The sequence below is a fragment of the Paramisgurnus dabryanus genome, chromosome 15, assembly GCF_030506205.2.
Source record: "Paramisgurnus dabryanus chromosome 15, PD_genome_1.1, whole genome shotgun sequence".
NCBI classification, from domain to species: Eukaryota; Metazoa; Chordata; class Actinopteri; order Cypriniformes; family Cobitidae; genus Paramisgurnus; species Paramisgurnus dabryanus.
Window position 1 is genome coordinate 20,175,944 of NC_133351.1, and position 20,998 is coordinate 20,196,941.

At 36.9% G+C, this 20,998-nt stretch overlaps 1 protein-coding gene across 1 annotated transcript in view; it reads right to left on the reverse strand.

Annotated features, from left to right (window-relative positions):
- The window catches only part of cntnap5a (contactin associated protein family member 5a), a 76,072-nt gene that overhangs the window by 16,742 nt on the left and 38,332 nt on the right, over nt 1-20,998 (reverse strand). Inside the window, exons 5-13 of the mRNA XM_065251513.2 lie at nt 16,851-17,054; nt 16,467-16,651; nt 14,471-14,614; nt 12,566-12,839; nt 10,381-10,524; nt 8,818-8,989; nt 5,721-5,827; nt 3,125-3,244; nt 2,123-2,323 (exon numbers count right to left, since the gene is read on the reverse strand). Coding sequence (XP_065107585.1) covers nt 2,123-2,323; nt 3,125-3,244; nt 5,721-5,827; nt 8,818-8,989; nt 10,381-10,524; nt 12,566-12,839; nt 14,471-14,614; nt 16,467-16,651; nt 16,851-17,054 — 1,551 coding nt within the window. The remainder of the gene's footprint in view (nt 1-2,122; nt 2,324-3,124; nt 3,245-5,720; nt 5,828-8,817; nt 8,990-10,380; nt 10,525-12,565; nt 12,840-14,470; nt 14,615-16,466; nt 16,652-16,850; nt 17,055-20,998) is intronic.

The window sequence follows — 20,998 nt, forward strand, 5'->3', positions numbered from 1 at the left end:
GGATTTTACAGGCAAGGTCACATGATCAAATTTTTACTTCTGTTTATTAAAACCCGTTTCCTGCTTGTAAATTTAATTTTGTCATAGGCAATGACAATTATTCACTGCCATTCTCCACAATTAAAGAATGGGTAGTTTGAGGTGAAAAACTCAACGTCAAACAGGAAAAAAAGTGCATTAAAATTTTTCTAAGCACAAGCCCACATTTTTTCACGACTACTATAATCATTCAATAGCAAAAACATTTTCAAGTATTAAATCTCTTGGTTTGTTTAAAGTGTAGTAATAATAACTTGATTTCAAAATGAATGCATAATATTGTCTTGGCTTTAGTGGGAAACATGTCTAACTTAATAAAGGTACAATGTTGTCTACTTGTAGACAAAATGGTGCTTATCTTTTGCATATGTAAGCTAGTGAACAAGGCAATGTTTTACTGAAGAGATAAGAAAGCATTTTTAATGTATGTCACAATGGGTGAAAAATAAAAATATTGTTTATAGTCTGGACTGACATGATATGCAGCCTCAGGGAAATTGAGCTACATCAATTTTTCATAAACCAAGGAACCTAATCTTGACTCCCTCCACAAGCTGCCAAAACGGAAAAAAGAGAGATTTTTTTTTCAAAAGCCAAATAATTTCCTTCCTGAAGACACATAATGATCCTTCTCACATGCACATGCTAATAAAGCTCAATCTTTTTGCGCTGCATTATTATCCAGTTCAACTTTCCATTTAGTGCATCATAAAACTGCTCTGTCTTCATTTATTCTAATAAACCTTTGACAGAGCCAAATCTCTCTATTATAGGATCTCTCCAAAACTGACATGTCTAATTTATGCTAAATCATAACTTATCATTCAGTACAAATACAGAGAAAGAAGCATTTTGATTATTAACTAAAGTACCTGACAAAATCAATCTGGCACATTTGGCATCGATGTGTATTCTGCATTGGCAGATACCAAAGCCAAACAAATATGACAGATTTTAAGGGACCCTTCACCGATTTGCATTAAGCTTTGTATTGTTAGAACCCCAGTCATGTTTTTGAATGGTCGTGCATCATTCCCTCAGTTTCCCCTGAGAAATACAGATTTCAGTGTTGCACTTCCTTCTTTCAATGATGTAAAAATCATAATTTCAGGCTACAGACCTATTACAGACAAGTGGGTGGGACTTACGAAAATATACGAACACAGATGAAAAACGATCAGCCGCCATCTTTATGCTAAGGATGCGGCATTTTCTTCTTTGGGAATATACATGTTTGGCCAAGCACTCTCAAAAATATATCAGAAACTGAATGAAGCTTGCTACTACCCAAGCTTCGTACCGTATATGGACAGCGGCATCCTGGATACATATTTTAAAATCCTAAACTGTAAGCGACAGCCAAAGCCTGCGTTTTCTATTTGTGAGTTTTTCTATTTTCTTTGTTATATTAACGTGGCATTTATGTACACAATAGCATATCTGAGCGGTGTTTCGATTAATGTGAGTGGCTTGCAGAGCTGTGCATTGTAGTGCATTGTGGGAGATGTAGTTTCCAACCCAGTCTCACCCCATGGCGTCAATATTTGACGACACTTGACCATGCGTCAATATGTTGACGCGGAGGGTATACCTTTCGCGTCACTTTTTGACGAACTGGGGACTTCAATACTATCAGGTACGCGAAATTCTCTTTCCTATTTTCTTACCATTTTCTACCATTTTCGCGTCGGTTTAGGGTTAGATTTACATAATGACATCCCTACCCAAACCTATCCCTAACCCCAATGTCAGTTGACAACTGTTTAATTTCGCGTACCTAATAGTATTGAAGTCCCCAGTTCGTCAAAAAGTGACGCGAAAGGTATACCCTCCGCGTCAACATATTGACGCATGGTCAAGTGTCGTCAAATATTGACGCCATGGGTGTGAGACTGTGTTGTAGTTTCCATACAAATGTGCCCTAAAGTCGCGTTCTGTCTTTTCTCTGTCAAATAGGCACAAAATTCTAAATTTATGTTACATTTCGACTACAAACATGACCCACTTTCAATAAAGATTAATGTTTCTATCGATGAAATTTCCCTTTAAGAGTTCCCAGTTCTTCCAAACATACACGACTCACCCCAAGGATTAAAGAGCCGTGATCTCCTGCAGTGGTAGGCGATTCTCTGCTCACAATGTTCTGACAGAGACACTAAAGCTTTCAGCTGATCAGATGAGGCGCTGTAATTGAACCACGCCACATACGGCTTCTGCAGCGTCGAACCTCGTACCCTGACTCCATCTGAGCTGTTGTGATGGACCACAGTCCACACTTTGTTTTCTGAAAGCGTTAATGCTATGCATTATTCCAACATTCCAGGCAACAAGTAAAAAAAATCAAATAGTGTATCTGTATATAGAAGTTAACAAAATGTTAATAAAGAGCATGGGAGTGTTAAAATATGCATGTTACAAAAAAGCTGCAGGTATGTGCAGAAATGTTTAACAAAATAAAATCATTTGATTTCTTCAGACAGAAGCATAGGCAGGCGACACAGACACATATTAATACCAGATATTCTAGGCATTCAGCCAAACTCTGAATCTAAAGGGGCATGTACACCAAAGCATTTAATGGCAGCCGAAAACGGCAGGTGGATGCCAACTGTTGGCGCTTGCCAGCGTTTCTTCAGCTAAGTGCTTTGGTTGCTATGATACTTATGTTTTGTTTATCATTCGTTGTATAATGTTGGTTTTTGTGGTAGTTGTGATTGGATGGCTGAGCGAAAAGTAAGCTGAGCGTTTCACCAAAAGTTGAACTTTTTTCAACTCAAACAAAAACCGCCAGCTGCTGCCATTTTTGACATAAGCCAGAAGCAGGAAGAAACGCCTTGGTGTACACACCCCCTAACCCTACATTAAAATTAGCTTTACTATATAGTCTATATGTATATGTAATGTATTCGAAATATTAATTACTGATGTATCTTCAGATGTGTCAGTGCAAGATGCTTTTAAATTGAGGCACCTCAAACATGCATTTTTGTCTGGGACTAGGATAGACCCTTTAAAATATACAGTAAGCACATGGCCTTACTACCATTTGTTAAAAGAAAACATCAAAAGTATTCATTCAACTTACCTGTGATGTTACAGTAGACTTGAACAGGATCCAGAGGGCCACTTCCATCAGGATCAATGGAGAAATAACCCGACGAGCTTCCGGCAAGCCTATAGCGTTCACACGAAGCTTCATACACAGCTAGAAAGACAGAAAATATATTACATTTGAAAGTTCACCAAAGGACTTGTTTATGAAACACTTCATAAGCAAGAACAAGGCCACTGTTTGAAAGGTCAGCGCTTTCTACATGTCTGTTCTTCAAAACAAACTTTAAAGACGATCCCTGTAAAAAAACAAACAGAGAAAAGCAAAGCTCTGCTAGAGAAAGAATCACCAAGGAACAAATCTGCCCACATATTGTTGAGGATTGTTTTGATATACGTCACATTATGCCATGTTAGTCAATAGGTTCATTTACATGCAACCAAATAATCAGTTTGTAATTGTATTGATGGCTCAATCATTATGAAAAGCCTTCATGTAAACACCTTAATCAATACGCTTGAGGTCGACAGGATGCAACATCAATCGTATTGAAAGGGGTGGTGTAGTCCGATCTGTGCACACACAGAACAATTGTGTTTAAGTTCACAACTTATATTTACCTCTTCTTTACATATCACATGATTCTCGTTATACAGAAACATGCAATAGCAAGGCAATTGCAACACGCATTATTAAGGTAATGTGGTCACGCCCTGTACATTTTGTATTTCCATAACATTACATAAAGCAATAAAATGGCATTGTGCCACAAAAAGTGTTTTCTTTGCCTATATCTGAAAACTTCTTAAAGGGGGGGTTTAATGGTATTTCAAGCATTCTGACTTATTAACACAGTTATAGAGTTGTTTCCTCATGCTAAACGTAGGCAAAGTGTCAAAAATGCAGTTGGGCGTGTTTCAGAGTATTTCTGTGCCGAATGCACTTCGCCAGGGTTCGTACAAGTTTCGGCTAATTTTTTTCGATTACGGTTCTAACTGACGTTTCAGGGGTTTTCGATACGTATCACTTCTTTGTATGGGCTTCCGCCGGAAAACTTCCCCCGGAAAACCCCCGCCCAGCCGTCAGTCAGCGGGAGACGCTAGAGCTTGCTAACAGCTTATCACGCCACTCAGCTTTGTTTAATTTCAAAAGTCAACAATGGCACAACAAGAAGTGTGTTTTTGGATGTAAGGAGAAGACATCCAGCCTTATGGAAACAATGGATATAGTTTATTATCCGGATTAGCAGCGGAGTTTTGCGTGTGTGTTTGATGCGGTGGATTTTCATGACGAGTTACACGTGGTAAGTAAGACTTCTGTCTTATGTTGGAAATAGGCGCGTGTATATTATATAAATGACACGAACATGTAGTGAATCATAAGTTAAAACAGTGTTGTATAGTGTTGCATGACTCGTACTCGCTCCTCCCGTGTTATAACTCCTCCTTCTTCATTTTTTCGTACGTTATCGGAAAGATTCGGTAAAGCTAATCTTTCTTTTATAAATCTGATTAAACTAAAGACTCTTCAGAGATATAAAGGATGTCATACTACTCCATAGGTACTCCAGATTAATATCAGAAATGCAGAAACAGCGTGTGTTACGTGAGCTTTAAGAATAACTTTCTCCAACTCAACTTTGACTTTGTACATTTAAAAAGCGTGAACTTGACGAGAGATGTTGTGCACTGCCACTGTGTTGCCAAGTCCTCTGCTTTTTGGCAGATTTGGGCTACTTTTTAAAGTAATGAATTGAATAGCTAAAATCAGACTTTGATGCTCATTATCTCAGAATTTGATTTTGAAACTGTAGTATGGTTTTTAGCAAGTGTTACAACCAACCCCCTGCCTGTTACAATTAACCCCACCTATGGGGTAAGTTGTAATTTTTGCACTTCTGTCACATTTGGTATAATTGTCCAAGAATGGTAAGTACTAGAAACAAATGTCAAATGTTCATTTGTAGCAGAGAGTTTTGCTTGTGTAAAAATATAATTAATGAAACTCAAATATTTTTTTAATGATTGAGCCAAAACCAAAAAGCAGTAAGTTGTGCCCCTCTCACCCCTACTGTGCAAAAGTCTTAGGCCACCATGCTACAATTAGATATGTTGTTTTTGGAATTGTATAGTGATCATATATAATTATTTCTCAGTCTCTTTTGTAAAATACAACCAGAAAATACAGGAAATGTGTATGTATTATTAAAACTGTATAAAAGTATAAGCTGAAGTGTTAAGTATTTAGGGTAAACTTCCCTTCCACATGAGCAATAGCAGGCAGCTGCAGGATCTCTTAAACCTAAATGAAATTTAATTATAATTTCTAATTCTAATCAAATGACCTCAGGACTTCAGTCTCCTCAAAAATCCTCAAGATGTGTTTCATGCCAAGAGAGGTCACACTAAATACTGACCGATGCCTAAAGAAGAAATTTAGTTCTGTTTTTAATTTTGTGTACAGTTTGTATCTTAATAAAAAGAGTGAAAATAAATATGGATGGACATTAAAACTTTGCTAAAAGTGATGGTGGCTTAAGACTTCTGCACAGTAGCCTACTGTATACAGTATATGTAATATATATTGACTTTGTGTATTTGAAATGTAGGAATCCATTGCGCAGACCTACAGTTATGGCAAGTAGCTCCACTGTATCCTGTACCAGTGCAATCGCAGTAGAATGAAGACCACGTCTGAGAACATCGGCCACCATGCTCACAAAAATTATAGAGACACCTGATGGAGAAAATAGATATATGAAGAAACTGTATCAGGAAATGTGCAATATCTGTTCAACACTGGTGCAATATCAAACCGGGTGTGATCATGCAATTTGCAAAACACTGTAATCTTAACTCATGGATTAAATAATTGTATTAAATAAACTGTGAAATGGGAGTTAACTTAAGATTTGATTTAAGGTCAATTCCTAATCATTTAATCTTTTCTGTTTTACTTGGTATCTGGGCTGAACAGGCCCTTGATTTCTTCAGGGTCGAAGAATCTTACATTCATAAAACGCCTGTCGATAAACTAATACACAGATTTGCCTGAGGTTTCCAGAGACGTGCTGATTAATAGCCCTTTAATTTCGTCTGCTTCATGTTCACAATTACAAGCACTTTAGGCCTGCATATATTATTTCACTGAGCTCAGTTTGCATGTCTGGTCCCTGAAGAGCCGCTTTACGAGGCCTCTATGTACAGTACAGCCATTCAAACAGCCATTAACCACTACAGGGAGAGTCAACTGCAGGCTGGATACTGTTTCAGGTGATGATTTCATTACCTCTGTGCTATTTCTAGCCATGCTTGGAATAGGGCTTTGCTGGACCATAAAATTATGCCAACCGATGTGCAGAACTGCTCTGCAGCAATAAACCGCCCTGTGAAGTTTCACCGATAGAGGCTGCTGGTGAAGGGGGAAACGTAAGTGAAAGTCGATGACCTGAAGATTTGTTGTAAGATTTGTGATGTGGAAAGTAACAGAACACGCAGTGCTCTCATTCACTGGGTGATGGACAGCCGACGTCCATTTGTGATTTTAACAAGTGCCGTTAGATCACATAATGATCTTGTTAATACCACATTAACATTAAACATTTAGAGCAATGTTAAATGTTATTAGCGAAAAAGCAATTTCTACAGTATACTTCAGAGAAATAATTTATGGGAAGAGAGGGATTAATAGAGAGGGATTCATGTTGCTCATTTGCAGAAAGCACATCTGAAACAGCTGCCAATGCATCATCACCTTTAAAAAAAAAACTAAATAGGTCTTACACTGAGTCTTCATTAAGAATGAAAAAATATATGTGCCAGACAAAATAATGAATTTGTCTCCAAGGAGAAGCACTCCTGACAACATCCAAAACCCAAAAGAGGCCAAAGCATAGCAGGGATCAGCTATTTTGGCGCTTGATTATCAGAGACCCAGTCTGAGGTGGGATACAGAGGGGCAAAGACTGAAGAAAGACTCTGTCTAGCAGCCACAGCGGTCTGCCCTCTGGCAGCCTCTCAAAACCTGTCACACAGCTCACAGTGGAGGTCCTCAGAATATGACAGCTGCTCATGAATGATTTAGGCTTGCAACCAATAGAGGGGTCTTGTCATGTTCATACAAGTTCACTATTAATATAATGCCCCTGCACAGACAAGCCAGTGGGATATGTTCCTGCCAAATAAAAACATATCGGGAGAATGAATGAAGCATGGTGGTCTGGTTGAAGTGCATTGATTTGGGTGGTTAAAAAATAACTACTTAAAATATAAAACATATACCTGCAGAAAATATACTGTAAATACTAAAGTGAGCAACGCAAACTGGCACAACACCAAATTCTTTTAATTTACCTTTACACATACGTTTCTTTGAACTCTTTCAGGATTTGCCATTAGTTAGACAACAATATAGTCTCGCCTTTAGACCTCTATATTCCAGTAGACACAAAGAGTCACAGCGTTCGCCTATTTAAGGAACATTTGAATGCCTGGTTTTGCATTTTACACCAGGATAAGAGGAAGTATTTTTATAAAGAAAAAACCACACATCACTTTCACTGACGTTTAGAATAAGCACCAATAATTTAAAGGAAAACACCACCGTTTTTCAATATTTTACTATGTTCTTACCTCAACTTAGACAAATTCATACTTACCTATCTTTTTTCAATGCGTGCACTAATCTTGGTACAGTGCGTCATGAATGTGTTGGCATTTAGCCTAGCCCCATTCATTCTTTAGGATCCAAAAAGGGATGAATTTAGAATCCACCAAACACTTCCATGTTATCCCTATGTTACATGTTACACTAGTAAGTATGGTGGCACAAAATAAAATTTTGTTTGGAGCCATAGGAATGAATGGGGCTAAGCTAAATGCTAACACATTCAAGAAGCGCTGTACAAAGATTAAGTGCACGGATTGAAAAAAGATAGGTATGTATTAATTAATCTATAAGTGAAGGTAAGAACATAGTAAAATATTGAAAAACTGTGGTGTTTTCCTTTAAAATAGCACTATACAATGTCAAATCAGCATATATTTTTATGTTTCTTTAACTTAAGGTTAAGTTAAAAAAATTTAACTTGTTTTTATGTCAACTTATCACAAGTCAAAATTTAAAATAGTAGGTTGAATTGACTTGCAAAGTTGGCAAGTTGTTTTAATTCATGCCGCATTTTTTTTGCAGGGTACCTATACATCTTTGTTTTGTAGGTATAAACTATTTGATATAAACATGCTTGGTCTGCAATTTAGATCTTTAAAATAGATCAGCACCCAGCAAGCATTCTTGCCATTTATGTTGTTTACTCAAAAAAGTTAATAAGGAGACAAGAGGAGACAAGAAATTTCCTCTACTGCATGCAGAGCCCCTGTAGACCTGAGGGACCGCAGGGGTCATGTAATTCTAGGTCGATGAGGCTTCTGATTCCAGTATGCAGTAATGAGAAGAAGTACAGGACACAGCACTGAGCTTGTTAGTGGGCCCCTAACCTAAATGATAGTACAAATGAACTTCCTCCAGTTCTAATTAGGACTCTGCCGATAGTCTGGCTTACACCCTGAGCCCTTAATGACAAAGAAAAGCTCTGACACGCGAACGTGTCTGTGAATGCTGTAAAATCTGGTGAATATTTCTGCAGAACAGAAAATATGAAACAATAGCATAAATCTATCTCATGCTGATGTTTGACTCGTTTAAAATCAGTGAATAAAAGACTGCACCTGTCACGAATGCCACATAAGTCAAACTGTATTTGACTGTAGCTCCCTAGATGGCCTTGCTGGACTGACATGAGATCCACTGGTTGGTTGTTAACAAAAATGAGCCGGGCGCAACCCTGAAAGGCCATTGTAGGATTAAAGCAGCTGGAGTCGTCCTGAGATATAGGACACCCTATGAACAGATCGAAATACATTTGATTATGAACTTGGATTTTTTTAAAAAGCAGTTGATCTACAAGATATTTTATTTACATTTTCCCTTTCTCTGAAAGGTTACAAACATCTTTATAGTGAAAATGTAGTGTATGTAGGGGTTTAAAAAAGCACCATTGTGGAATTTGTTTAATCTGATTTATACTATTAATATTATATGTAACTACAAAAGGGAACATTTCACAATTTTTTTAAGATGTCAAATAAATCTTTGGTGTCCCCAGTGTACGTATGTGAAGTTTTAGCTCAAAATATCATACAGATAATTTATTATAGCAAGTTAAAATTGTCACTTTGTAGGTGTGTGCAAAAATGTGCTGTTTTTGGTGTGTCATTTAACATGCAAATGAGCTGATCTCTGCACTAAATGGCAGTGCCGTGGTTGGATCGTGAAGATTTATCATCAGGGGAACCAAATTTCAATTACCTATTTTCTCACATGCTTGTGGATAATGGTTTACCAAAACTAAGTTACTGGGTTGATCTTTTTCACATTTTCTAGGTTGATAAAAGCACCAGGGACCCAATTATAGCACTTAAACATTGAAAAAGTTACATTTTCATGGTATGTCCCCTTTAAGGTTAGTATTAGCTCTTTAAGATTGTTATATTTTTGTAACATTTTACATTAAGGTAACATTTATCATTAGTTAACTACATTAGTTAACAGAAACTAACAGTGAACAATACTTCTACATTATTTACTAATCTAAGAAAACGCCATTTTTTAAGTGAGTTAATGCACTATAATGTTTTGTTATTAACTAACATTAATAATTATCCCCAAATGGGTTACACTTTATTTTGATAGTCCACTTTAGACATTCTACTAACTATAAATAACTTTGCAACTACATGTCAACTAACTTTCAATAATTTGCAACTATACGACAACTAACTGTCATTAGAGTATTAGTAGACTGTAAGGGTTGGGGTTAGGGAAGAGGTTTGGGTTAGTGGAATAAGTTGACATGCACCTGCAAAGATACTTATAGACAGTTGAATGTCTGTTGAGATTTCATAACAATTAAGTGTTAGTAGATATTAAGCAGACATTCTACTAATTCTCTAAAGATTGGTAGTTGATAAGTAGTTGCAAAGTTACTTATAGTTAGTAAAATAACTAAAGTGGACTATCGAAATAAAGTGTTACCATGTTAGGTAATGAAATATAAACAAATACAACCTTTTTGTACAGTGTTACTATATTTTTAAATGTGTATATCAACCAAAGGTGCTAAGGTGCTAAAAAATGCTGGGTTATTTTCAACCCAGCTGCTACAGTAATTGTGCCTGCAGATATAACTACAAATGATCCTGCCTGGGGATGTTTACGCACTCATATTTTACCTCCAAAATAGTGTTTGTCTTTTGGCTCCAGGTAATTCTTCAGCTGGATGGTGGATGCAGGCTCATTGTCCAGAGTCATAATGATCTGTAGACCTCTAGTGTTGAGACTCACCGAATGCCACAAACCATCATTCACCCTTTGGCCTGTCAATCAAATGTATTAAAACCTTTTAGTGCAACATACCATATAATCAGCAATTATGTTCAAATGAACCACATCATGTGAATCCATCAACTCTCATGCCAAAAAAACCCTCATAGTAAACCAAGCTCGAATCATTATACAAAGTGCCATCAAAACACATCCACTGGCAAAAACGCCCCCATCCCCAAATATGAATTCTCTTTGAGGTTTGATTTAATTAATTCCGGCCATTACAAATGAAGGGCGCCCAAGCTGTGTGCGGCTGCTGTGTGTCTACAGTCTCCCCTGTGCCGCCATCTGTTTGTCTTCTGAACTCAACAGCTCTATTTCTTCTTTATCAGTAATTATAACAGCCTCCATTTCAATCAATGTCCCAATCACGTGAGTTAGACCAAAAATTAAAAAAAGAGACTGGCACTGCAGAGCAGATGGAGATCACTTTACTTTCTGCTGCAGTAAGTCAATCGCTGTTGAGCATCAGATTAGACTGGAATATGCAGCTGTCTATCTGAAACACTAATCTTGTTTAGGCCAGTATATAAGTCTCCCTTGATCTTTTCAAGAATATATATTGACTTCTAACAGTTTTGTTTTTTCCATGCATCTCACTGGTTAAGAGCACCAGTGAAACAGCATACCTGTGCTCTATAACTAATAGGATTCCTCTGAATTGCCTGGCTGACTTAATTGAAAAAGAGAGACATTAATACTCTTAATCACTATGTGCATAATTGCTAAAAGTGAGCAGCATTTCCAATTAAACTCCTTCAAAGCATTAATTTTGTTGGATACGCTATGTCATGCCTGGATAAAAGTGACAATTCTACCATTTGATCATTTCTGTGTCACTTGCAGAAGCTTTAAAGCTTCTACAATTTGCTGCCGCATGTTAAAATCACTAGACACAAAAGATGAAATGTTTGAAAGAATAAACATCATATCAATTACATAAATTAAAGGCTATGACCCAGACTTGGTTTATGAAAAGCACAGCGTTTATCTTTATCTTGTCTACTAATTACAGTACTGTGCCATATATAATAACTTACCAGTTATTCTGTTACAACCAGAAAATACAGGAAATTTGTATGCAGTAAAAACAAAATAACATTATGAGCTAAAGTGTCAAGACTTTAGTACTTTTTAAAAAAGGGCTCATTTTCCAGCTCCCCTAGAGTTAAACAATAGATTTTTACAGTTTTGGAATCCATTCAGCTGATCTCCGGGTCTGGCGGTACCACTTTTAGCATAGCTTAGCATAATCCATTGAATCTGATTAGACCATTAGCATCGCGCTCATAAATGACCAAAGAGTTTCAATATTTTATTAATGATATTACGCAGTGCCCGAAAATAGTCCCCTGTTATTAAAAGTTACCAAAGGGACTATTTTCGGGCCTGCATAATATCATTGTGCCTTCTGCAGCCAGAATAAGAGTATAGTTCCTAGCCATATCTGCTAGAAAATCACAACTTTTAATTTTCTGTTGTTCTTAGTGCACAATGTAACTACAGAAGAGTCAAGTTTAAAAAAAGAAAAATATCTAAACTTTTGGTCATTTTTGAGGGTGATGCTAATGGTCTAATCAGATTCAATGGATTATGCTAAGCTATGAATAAAGTGGTTCCGCCAGATCGGCTGAATGGAATCCAAAATGGTAAAAATCAAATGTTTAACTGTAGGGGAGCTGAAAAATGAACCTATTTTCAAAAAAAGTGGAATGTCCCTTTAAGCAACAGCAGGAACCTGCAGGCTCTTTTAAACCTAAATGAAATAATTTCTTATACTTATTGAATGACTTCAGAACCTTTGCCAGAAGAAATGTGTGTTTTAAAAAAAAAATTGTGTACATATTTCCTATATTTTCTCTATAGAGACAAAAAATAAATATAGATGGTCATAAAATTTTTGCTAAAACAAGAAATCTGGTGGTGGCTTTAGACTCCTGCACAATGCCAGAGTTATTTCAAACCTACAGTAGAAGAAAACTGGTGAGTTTGCATACAAAATCAAGCTCAAAGAGCAATTGATCTCCTCACCGGCTGACACTTCAGACATCTTCAGATTTGCCGTCTGGTGTGTGAGGTGGAGGCGCCCACTGCTGATCTGCAAGATCAGGTACGAAGGCTCCTGACTGGAGATGAGTGGGGTGGTGAGCAGCAGGCCATCGGGGTTCCAAGTGCGAAACTGCAGGCGGACTGAAGGGCCTTCCAGGACCGGTGCAGGTGCTGGCAACGACAGAAAGCTGCTGCTGGAGCTCTGAAATGTGGCTGCCACCAGCTGCGGCTCTGAGCAGGAAAAGGTCACGTTGCCCTGTGAGAGGAGAGCGAAAAAGCCAAGCATCAGTTTACATGACCAGTAGCAATGCAATCTGGACCTACTTGTACAGTACGTGCACTGTAAAAATGAAATGATATTAAAGTTTAAGTGAAAGGGAGCTCTTGGAGAAAGAAAGCAATCAATATGTATTGCGAAAGAGAAATAGAATATAGTGTAGTATACTGTATAAAAAAGCTTAAAAGAAACATTATCTCAAAAAACCTCAGTGCTTCAATCTTTACATTTTTTAAGTGCATACTATAGCTGATCTCCCAGACAAATGTGATGAATCCTTGAACCTGTCTCCTTTAACTCAACCTTGGCCTATTTTATGAAGCAAACCAACAAGACACTTTATTTAAAATATTGCTGGTTTTAGGTCATGCCACAACATTTCCGTGAGTTAAGGTTACAATCTGACTTGCCTTTTTAAAATGTGACATTCCCCCTTACTCAAGCACAGTTGTAGATTTTCTCCTATTTAGGACCTTTTTCATGTTGTACTTGTCATACTCTATTAATACCAATGTCAAAACACACCGCTGTGGCCAAAGGTTTAAAATCATGTTTGCCGTTACGCGGCAGTGAAACCCTTAAGCAGTAGTGAGAAAGCTGGGACCACAAGGAAAGACAAGGATAAGCAACAGGAAACAAGCCGAAGAGAAGCAGACAGGCTAAACCCACAAAGGCAGCAGGCGGTCTGGATAAATGTCACCAGCGCAGCTCCACAGAGAGCAACACAGGCTCAGAGAGCACATCCGCAGGACAGAAGCTCACGTAGGCGTGAAAAGGTTACTGCAGTGTGAGGTGAACACCTCATTGATCCCTGTGCCCAGGGCTGTATAGACACCAGATCGCTGAAATGAGGCCTGACTCCACAGCCTTGAGCTCTGTTATGCGAATATGTTTGTTTACTTACTTAGGTTGGCACCATACCAGCCGCCCCCTTCTCCGATTTGATTCAGAAAATTTGCATTTTGATTACCATATTCAGAAATGTGTTTAAAAACTGCTTTTATTTCTTGTATTAAAGTTTTTACAGGATTTAGACAAAAGCCTCATTTGAGAACTTGTTATGACAATCGAAATGGTGTTTTTGTTGAGAAAAAACTGCCAATGTTGGGGGTTCGATTTCCAGAACAATTCAAAGCGATAAACTCAAATAAATAAGCTTTCACTTCAATTTCAAAAGCGGTGTATCCCCGATAACCAGTACGTTGTGATCGGCCTGAATACTGATGTCAGCCGGAAAGGTGAAGCTCCTTACCATGTTTTGAAGATTATCTCACCATGCAATACTGACAGGAGATAATATCATCTTTACTAAGTTAATTTATCAAAAAGCATGTCTTGTCAGCATTGCTTAAAAACTTTGTTCAGCCAAAATAACATACTTGTGTAAAATTAACAGATTAATAAAACCAATATAGACTGGCACCTTATTGGCTGCTGATGTTGCAGGGTATTATTGAAGATATTACTCAAGAAACGTTTATCAAGTTTATTTAGTTTATTTTCTTTAATAAAGTGAACAAAATAGTTTTTGCGTGGAACCACTTGAAGCTATTTTTTTAAGTAAATCCAACATTACATTTTTTTTTGTGTGAACGAGACGAGCTACTCACCACACTGTATATCTGAGGCTTTCTTCGCTTTGCCAGGTCGATGATGTTCACTCCATTGTAGTAGAGGTTTTCCATGCAACCATGAAAGTTGCGGCGAATAAAGGTTCCAGGTTTACCAGGCAGTGGGATTCCACCAAAGCTTAGCTTTAAATAGGAAAAGAACGTTAAAACAAATAAAAACAAATGCATCATGAACCTTACTTAGGATTATTTTCAAATTTCTATTTAATTATATTTTTCTGGCTTATGCATTTTATGGTTACTTGTATTTTTTACTTACAGAAACCATAATTTTACATCATATAGTATTATTATAGAGATTTTTAACATAAAATATTTGGTGATTTACACCTTTTACTTTAAAAAATAAATAAATTTTACTTTATTTTACCCTAAAATTGAATGTAAAGTTTTGTTAAAATGTATTTTTAGAATGTACAAATTAACATGCTTTACCGTAGAATAAATTTTTTTTTTTTTACTAAAATTATGATTTCTTTTACAGTGCACAATATTTAATTGGTTTGAGGTCAGGACCTGATTATTCTTTTCAAAATGTTAAATTCAACAAGTTGTAGATGTTTTTGTGTTTAGGATTATTTTTATGTTGTCTGAGATGCATTCGATTAAGAATTATCTCACCTATTATGAACTATCTGCTACAACTATCTGAACTTCTGTTTATGGATCATCAGTAATTAAGTCGTCCAGTTCAGCTGCAGGGTATTTCCAAACTATGTTGAATGTTTAAAATGGGATAATTTTTTGGAACACATTTCTTACTTTTAGGCAACCATTATAAATCCACATTCTGGAAAACTTCTTTTTCAATTTATCACAAATCTTTCTAGTGCACTTCGTTTAATAAACCACCAGGATCAACTACTGTAGTTCAGATGCAAAATCCTTTAAACACCTCCTCCTTCAAAAATGAGATAATGTTATTAACCAAAAGCTCTCTGCACAAATTATTCTTTCACTTAGCATTTGCTTAATCTCTGCCTCAGGTAGAAATACCAGTTTGTTAGCAGATTTCAAAGGAGTCTAATAAAAATGCTTTCAAGAAAACATGTCGGACGCACTTGGAGGGTTTTGCATCAGAGCTCTTCATTTATTTATTAACGAAAGTAGTTTCCATTTTTTACTAGAAAATTGTGTGGTAGGGTACTGTACAAACAGAAACGGCAAAATTTGAGGGACTTTTAATTTAAAACAAGTATAATTAAACAGGCATTAAAGTGCCTCTGAGAGAAGACTAAAACGGAAAGCCGTGTCCTTGGTTCTGGAAAAACTGAAGGTCGGGTTGTGTGTTGTGTGGTGGAGGGCAGGTCCAGAGGTACTGTACAGGACCAGGCAGTCGTTGTCTTGATGGCAGCCAAGCTATGTCACGTCCTTTCATGGATCTCGAGGGCACCTTGTACATACATAGAGCACTGCCATTTCTCATAGGGAAGGTGCACTTTTGTCTTTATAGTGCTATTAACTTCAGGTTCACCTCATCACTGCTCTACTGATAGCTATTGCCTCCTATTATATGTCTGACTCTGGAACAGCAATGGGAGGGCTGGGAAAACAATGATATGTGGAGAAGCAGATCCTCTATCACAGCAGATTTATGAATATTGAATTTTCCTCTTAAAGATCAATAAAATCTTTTCTTTTCATTTTGTAACCCAGGGCATTTTCGGTGGCTCCCAGGAACCCAAACATAAGGAGAATACTCTATTAACTCTTACTCTTTAAAGATACTCTGGTAACATTAGTATGTTTAACGTATATTCCATTAAAAATGGTTTGTCATTTGCTTTTTAAAGCAAGTCCGCATTACATATTTACCTAACTGGACAGTGGGAAGTAGTTTAATGTATATCAAAATTAAATAATTTTGTTTGATGGACTTATAATAATACCTAACCTTTTACCAAACGCTATCAGATGAATCAGTATTTCAATCCCATTTCCAAAATAAGAAAAACAGAAAGAGTCATAAATGCACCTCATAATCAACATCAAGAGAATCTCCATCACCCCTGGTCCTGAAATGCTGCGTGTGTCTGTCCAAAGTGAAGTTGACCTGTTTGTTAAAGCGTTCGATCAGAACAGAGTGCCAGTGAAGATCATCCAGAAGACTTCCAAGAGTGACAACCATACGTGCACTGCTGGACCTCACCCTGCTGTCATCTACCAAATAAACCAAGAGGTTTTTCATGGGTAAATCTATATGAATATACTGTATACACAGAGAGTAATCTAAAGGCCTTATAAATAGGAACTGCCTACTGCATTGGACAATTAAAGCTGGTAATACAGTAATTACCGATCTGATGTAACTCCAGTTAAATATTTGAAATTCATTGCGTCCAGCAGTCCTGTAACTCACCCAGGTTTAAATGCAAGGCCAGTCTTCCACGATGTAGCTCCAGAGTGATATAATCCCCTCGCTGGCCTTCTCCATGCAGTAAAACACCCTCAGCCTGTCGACTCTTAAATCGCAGAGATATAACATCTTTGACCGTGCTCATTGACTTCTGGTTGAATCGGTAAAGCAAAGAGCTTCTGCCATCAAAGTCGGCCACATATGATCCTAAAGACACATGAGATTTAAGATTTTTTAATATATTAAAGGAAATCTAATATTTTTATTAATATATATATATATATATATATATATATATATATATATATATATATATATATATATATATATATATATATATATTTTTTTTTTTTTTTTTTTTATTTAAAGTTGAAATAACATTAAAGATTGTAATTTTTATTGCTGCTGGTGTTTCACATGAGTCTGAGGTCTGGAATTACAGCAGCCGTCTGGACTCTGCGATTGGGGAAAAACGGCTGGAGATTCGTTTCAATCTAAACGGTGATGAGAACATTTAAAGAGCAATCGAGAATATGACCTGTATCATTCTGAAACTAAATAAGAGAAGAACATTCGAAGGCAAAGGCGGAAATGAAGTTTGCTAAACTGCTAAAGCTGCTACAGGAAAGATTCACAGATGTTTGAATTCTTCGGCTGACATCACTACCCGCATCTGCACCTGTTATAGAATTATGGTCACATTGTTTACCATTTGTAAGTATATGAAAAAAATGTCACTGTGGTTTCTATTATTCAGAATATGTTAGAGACAAAAACTTTTGCACAATTATTTGGGTGATGAACAAATGATTAATCATGATCAATTATTTTTAGTTTTAAAAGAACAGACTTTGGTGTTGCAAAGTAACCATCTTTCTAGACCTGCAGTTATAAATCTTGATGATATGGCAAGTCTTCATGGGGATCAAGGACAAAAGCAAAAGCATAGAAAGAGATTTAGATTCTGTCTGAGACCTTCAAGAATCATTATCTTGGTTAAGTTACAAAGCTCCATTGTGTAAATTTTAGAAGTATCTCCTGACAGAAATGCAATATAATACATAACCATATAATATCAGTGGTGTATAAAGACCTTACATAATGAACTGAATAGTTTTTATAACCTAAAAATGAGACATTTTTATCTAAATATGCCGTGGGTCTCATTAAATGGAAGTTGGCATCATGTTTCTACAGTAACCATAATCGGACAAACTGTTCTACAGACAGGGTCGGATCTACCGGGGTGGCAGCTGCCACCCTAAAAAAGCATTGCCACCCCATATATGCCACCCCAGCGCTGGTATTCCAGTATATAATATATATACCCAAGTAGGCTCTTTTAGCCAGAAAGGCAATGTTTTTCTCTAGTGTGCGTGTTTGGGGGTTGGAGACACATATTTGATGATGATTGGTGTGTGTGTTTTAGAAAGGGTGGGACAACCACATAGCTGATGATGATTGGCTTAATTTCCATTGTTAGCCAACCAGAGGTAGCAGAGTTCATAAACAAGCACGCACAGTCAGTCCGAGCAGAAAGTCACAACAGTGTAAAAAAGTCAGCACAGTCTTGCCAACTTGGTGACTTTGTCGCAAGATTAAGAAACCTTTTAGACCACTTTATCGACTTTATTAAAAAAGTGACTAGGACAAATCCAGCGATCTTTTCTGGCGTGGTTAGAGACTTTTGGAGACTGACGTGAAAGCATGCATCACACCATCCAAGGCACTCACAGGCAGCCCGGTTCTCCCGCTGCAGTTCATCCGTGATCCGAGTCGCACAAACCCGAAACAACAGAGCGATGGCAAGTACAACAAGCTCAAAACAAAGGTAGCGGACGCAAACACAAAGTATAGAAAGCACTAACGTTACTTTTCCATCGTTGAGGTGAAAGGCAAGAATGTTTATGTAACGTGCAACTTATGCCCATGAAGAAAGAGTCTCTTCACGTCTGTAGCAAGTAATTCTGATCTAATAAAGCACCTCACATCGTCACATGCTGCCAAAAAATGTGTGGTTTCTCTTTAGTGTCTTTAAGTGATTAAGTTGAGCATCACATCAGCAAATCAGAGTACTGAATACGGTCATATTTTACAGATAAATGTTGCATCAGGATAAAAATACAAAAATTAAGCTGTTGATTGTTTAATATTGCCTGAGGTAGTTGCTTGGTAGTGAACTGCAGGTTTGCGTAAGCAGTAAATATCTTTTAAGCAGTTCTTTCTAGAGTTAGCCCGTCATGTCTTGTTAGTGCAGCAATCAAAATATTCCATACGTGCATATGAAATCGCTCGTTATGATACAGTCTGATGTTTTTATTTGTCTTCATTAAGGAGACAAAACTATTCAGTGTTGTGTATGTTTAGAAAGCTTGAAAGACAACTTAATGCTGCATTTTCCAGGATACTATGAAAAGAAAGGCTGATATCCATATTTTTTACAAAAAGAATAGAAAAATCTAATAGTATGGGAGTGGAAGGTACAAATAAAACAGAAAATATGTTGTGGAAGGGAGAGGAGTAGATGAAGTCATGAAAGAAAGAAACATAGAAATAGATGGCGACGAGCTAAAAAAAAAGTGAAAAGATAGAAATCCATCATGAAGTGAGTGAAAGGATTAAAGAAGAGGGTTATGAGAGAAAGAGATGTGTGCCTTTCAAATATGTTTTACATTAATATAAACTAGGCAAACCTATTTTATTTATATAACAGTCTTTATACCATTATGTTCAACTTTGCTCATCATGGTTACAGTCAGTGTTTTTAGATATTGGTAAGTTGTACGTATTAACTAAGTATTAAGACAAAGGGTGCTACAGTAGAGCTGCTAAAGCTGCTTGGGTACTTATAGAAACGTTTGTTGTTGCATTTTTTATGTTATAAAAATTTGAGGTCCAGTGTATACACCGAATATATTATATACAGTATATAATATCTTGAATCCACGACAACCATGCAAGGATGCTTAATTCATTGCCACCCCTCATAGTTCTCATGCCACCCCCTTGCCACCCCATAAATAATTTTCTAGATCCGCAACTGTCTACAGAGCAATTCGTCCTTATGTTGTCTCAGACGATGACATGTGTGGTGCCTAGCATAAGCGCTTTGAAATTGAGGGGTGAGCTGCTGGTTGCAATTCGCAATCTCACCACTAAATGCATTTAACAATTTAGGCACACAACCTTTTAAAATATCTTTACAATTATTCTGCAGCTTATACTAAATCAAAACAACTGAAAAAATGAATCTGGTGACCAAATATCACCACATTATGAAATTAAGTGCTAACCATATTGAATTCTATATTACATATTGGTAGGTACAAATTAAGTTATAAACAATCAATGAGATGATATATTAAAGTTTATGTCAGGAAATTCTATAAAATCTATATAATGAAGCAATATACAGTGCTAAAATATAATGTTAACAAAATAAGATAAGGGGAACCATCTGACGACAGGGGGGAATGTACCAAGAATGAACTGCATCCACTTACAGCATTGTTAATTTCCACATGATGGGAAAGTTCCTTAGTGCCGGATTCACAGAAGAAATTATGCAAATCAGGCAAAGTCGAAAACTGCCAAAAAATCTAAGCCGAACTCGATTTGCATGCCGCAATTCCCCGTCCTGCGGACTAAGTGCTAAATTGTGAAGAATGCAGTATGCATCTGGCAAACTTTGTTAAGACTTTATAGCTTCGCTCCACAACGCCTGAATTGGCTCTTTAAAAATGCACATTGCATCTGGACATATGCCTAGTTATAATGCCATTTTCTATCATTTGATGAATTACTGCTGCCATGATCCATAGAAAATGTACAAAAACATTAATTTAAATTAAACTCTACCGTCTGCCACAGGTAAATAGCGCAGACTGTTATAAATAAAGTGTGACCTGTTATAAGCCTAATCTACATTAGGAGGCATGTCAACACTGAAATTATGATAGAGTTTAAATACAGACTATAGCAGCGCAGATAACATCTGGTTAAACTGGATTTCGGTTGATCAGTGAATAAGATGCACTACTCACCCCTGAATTCACCCCTTCAGAATGTTAAAGACGTTTGAGATCATACACTTAGAGGAAAACTATCTCGGTTGATCCATTTGAGCAACACACCCAGTGTAAAAGAGATGT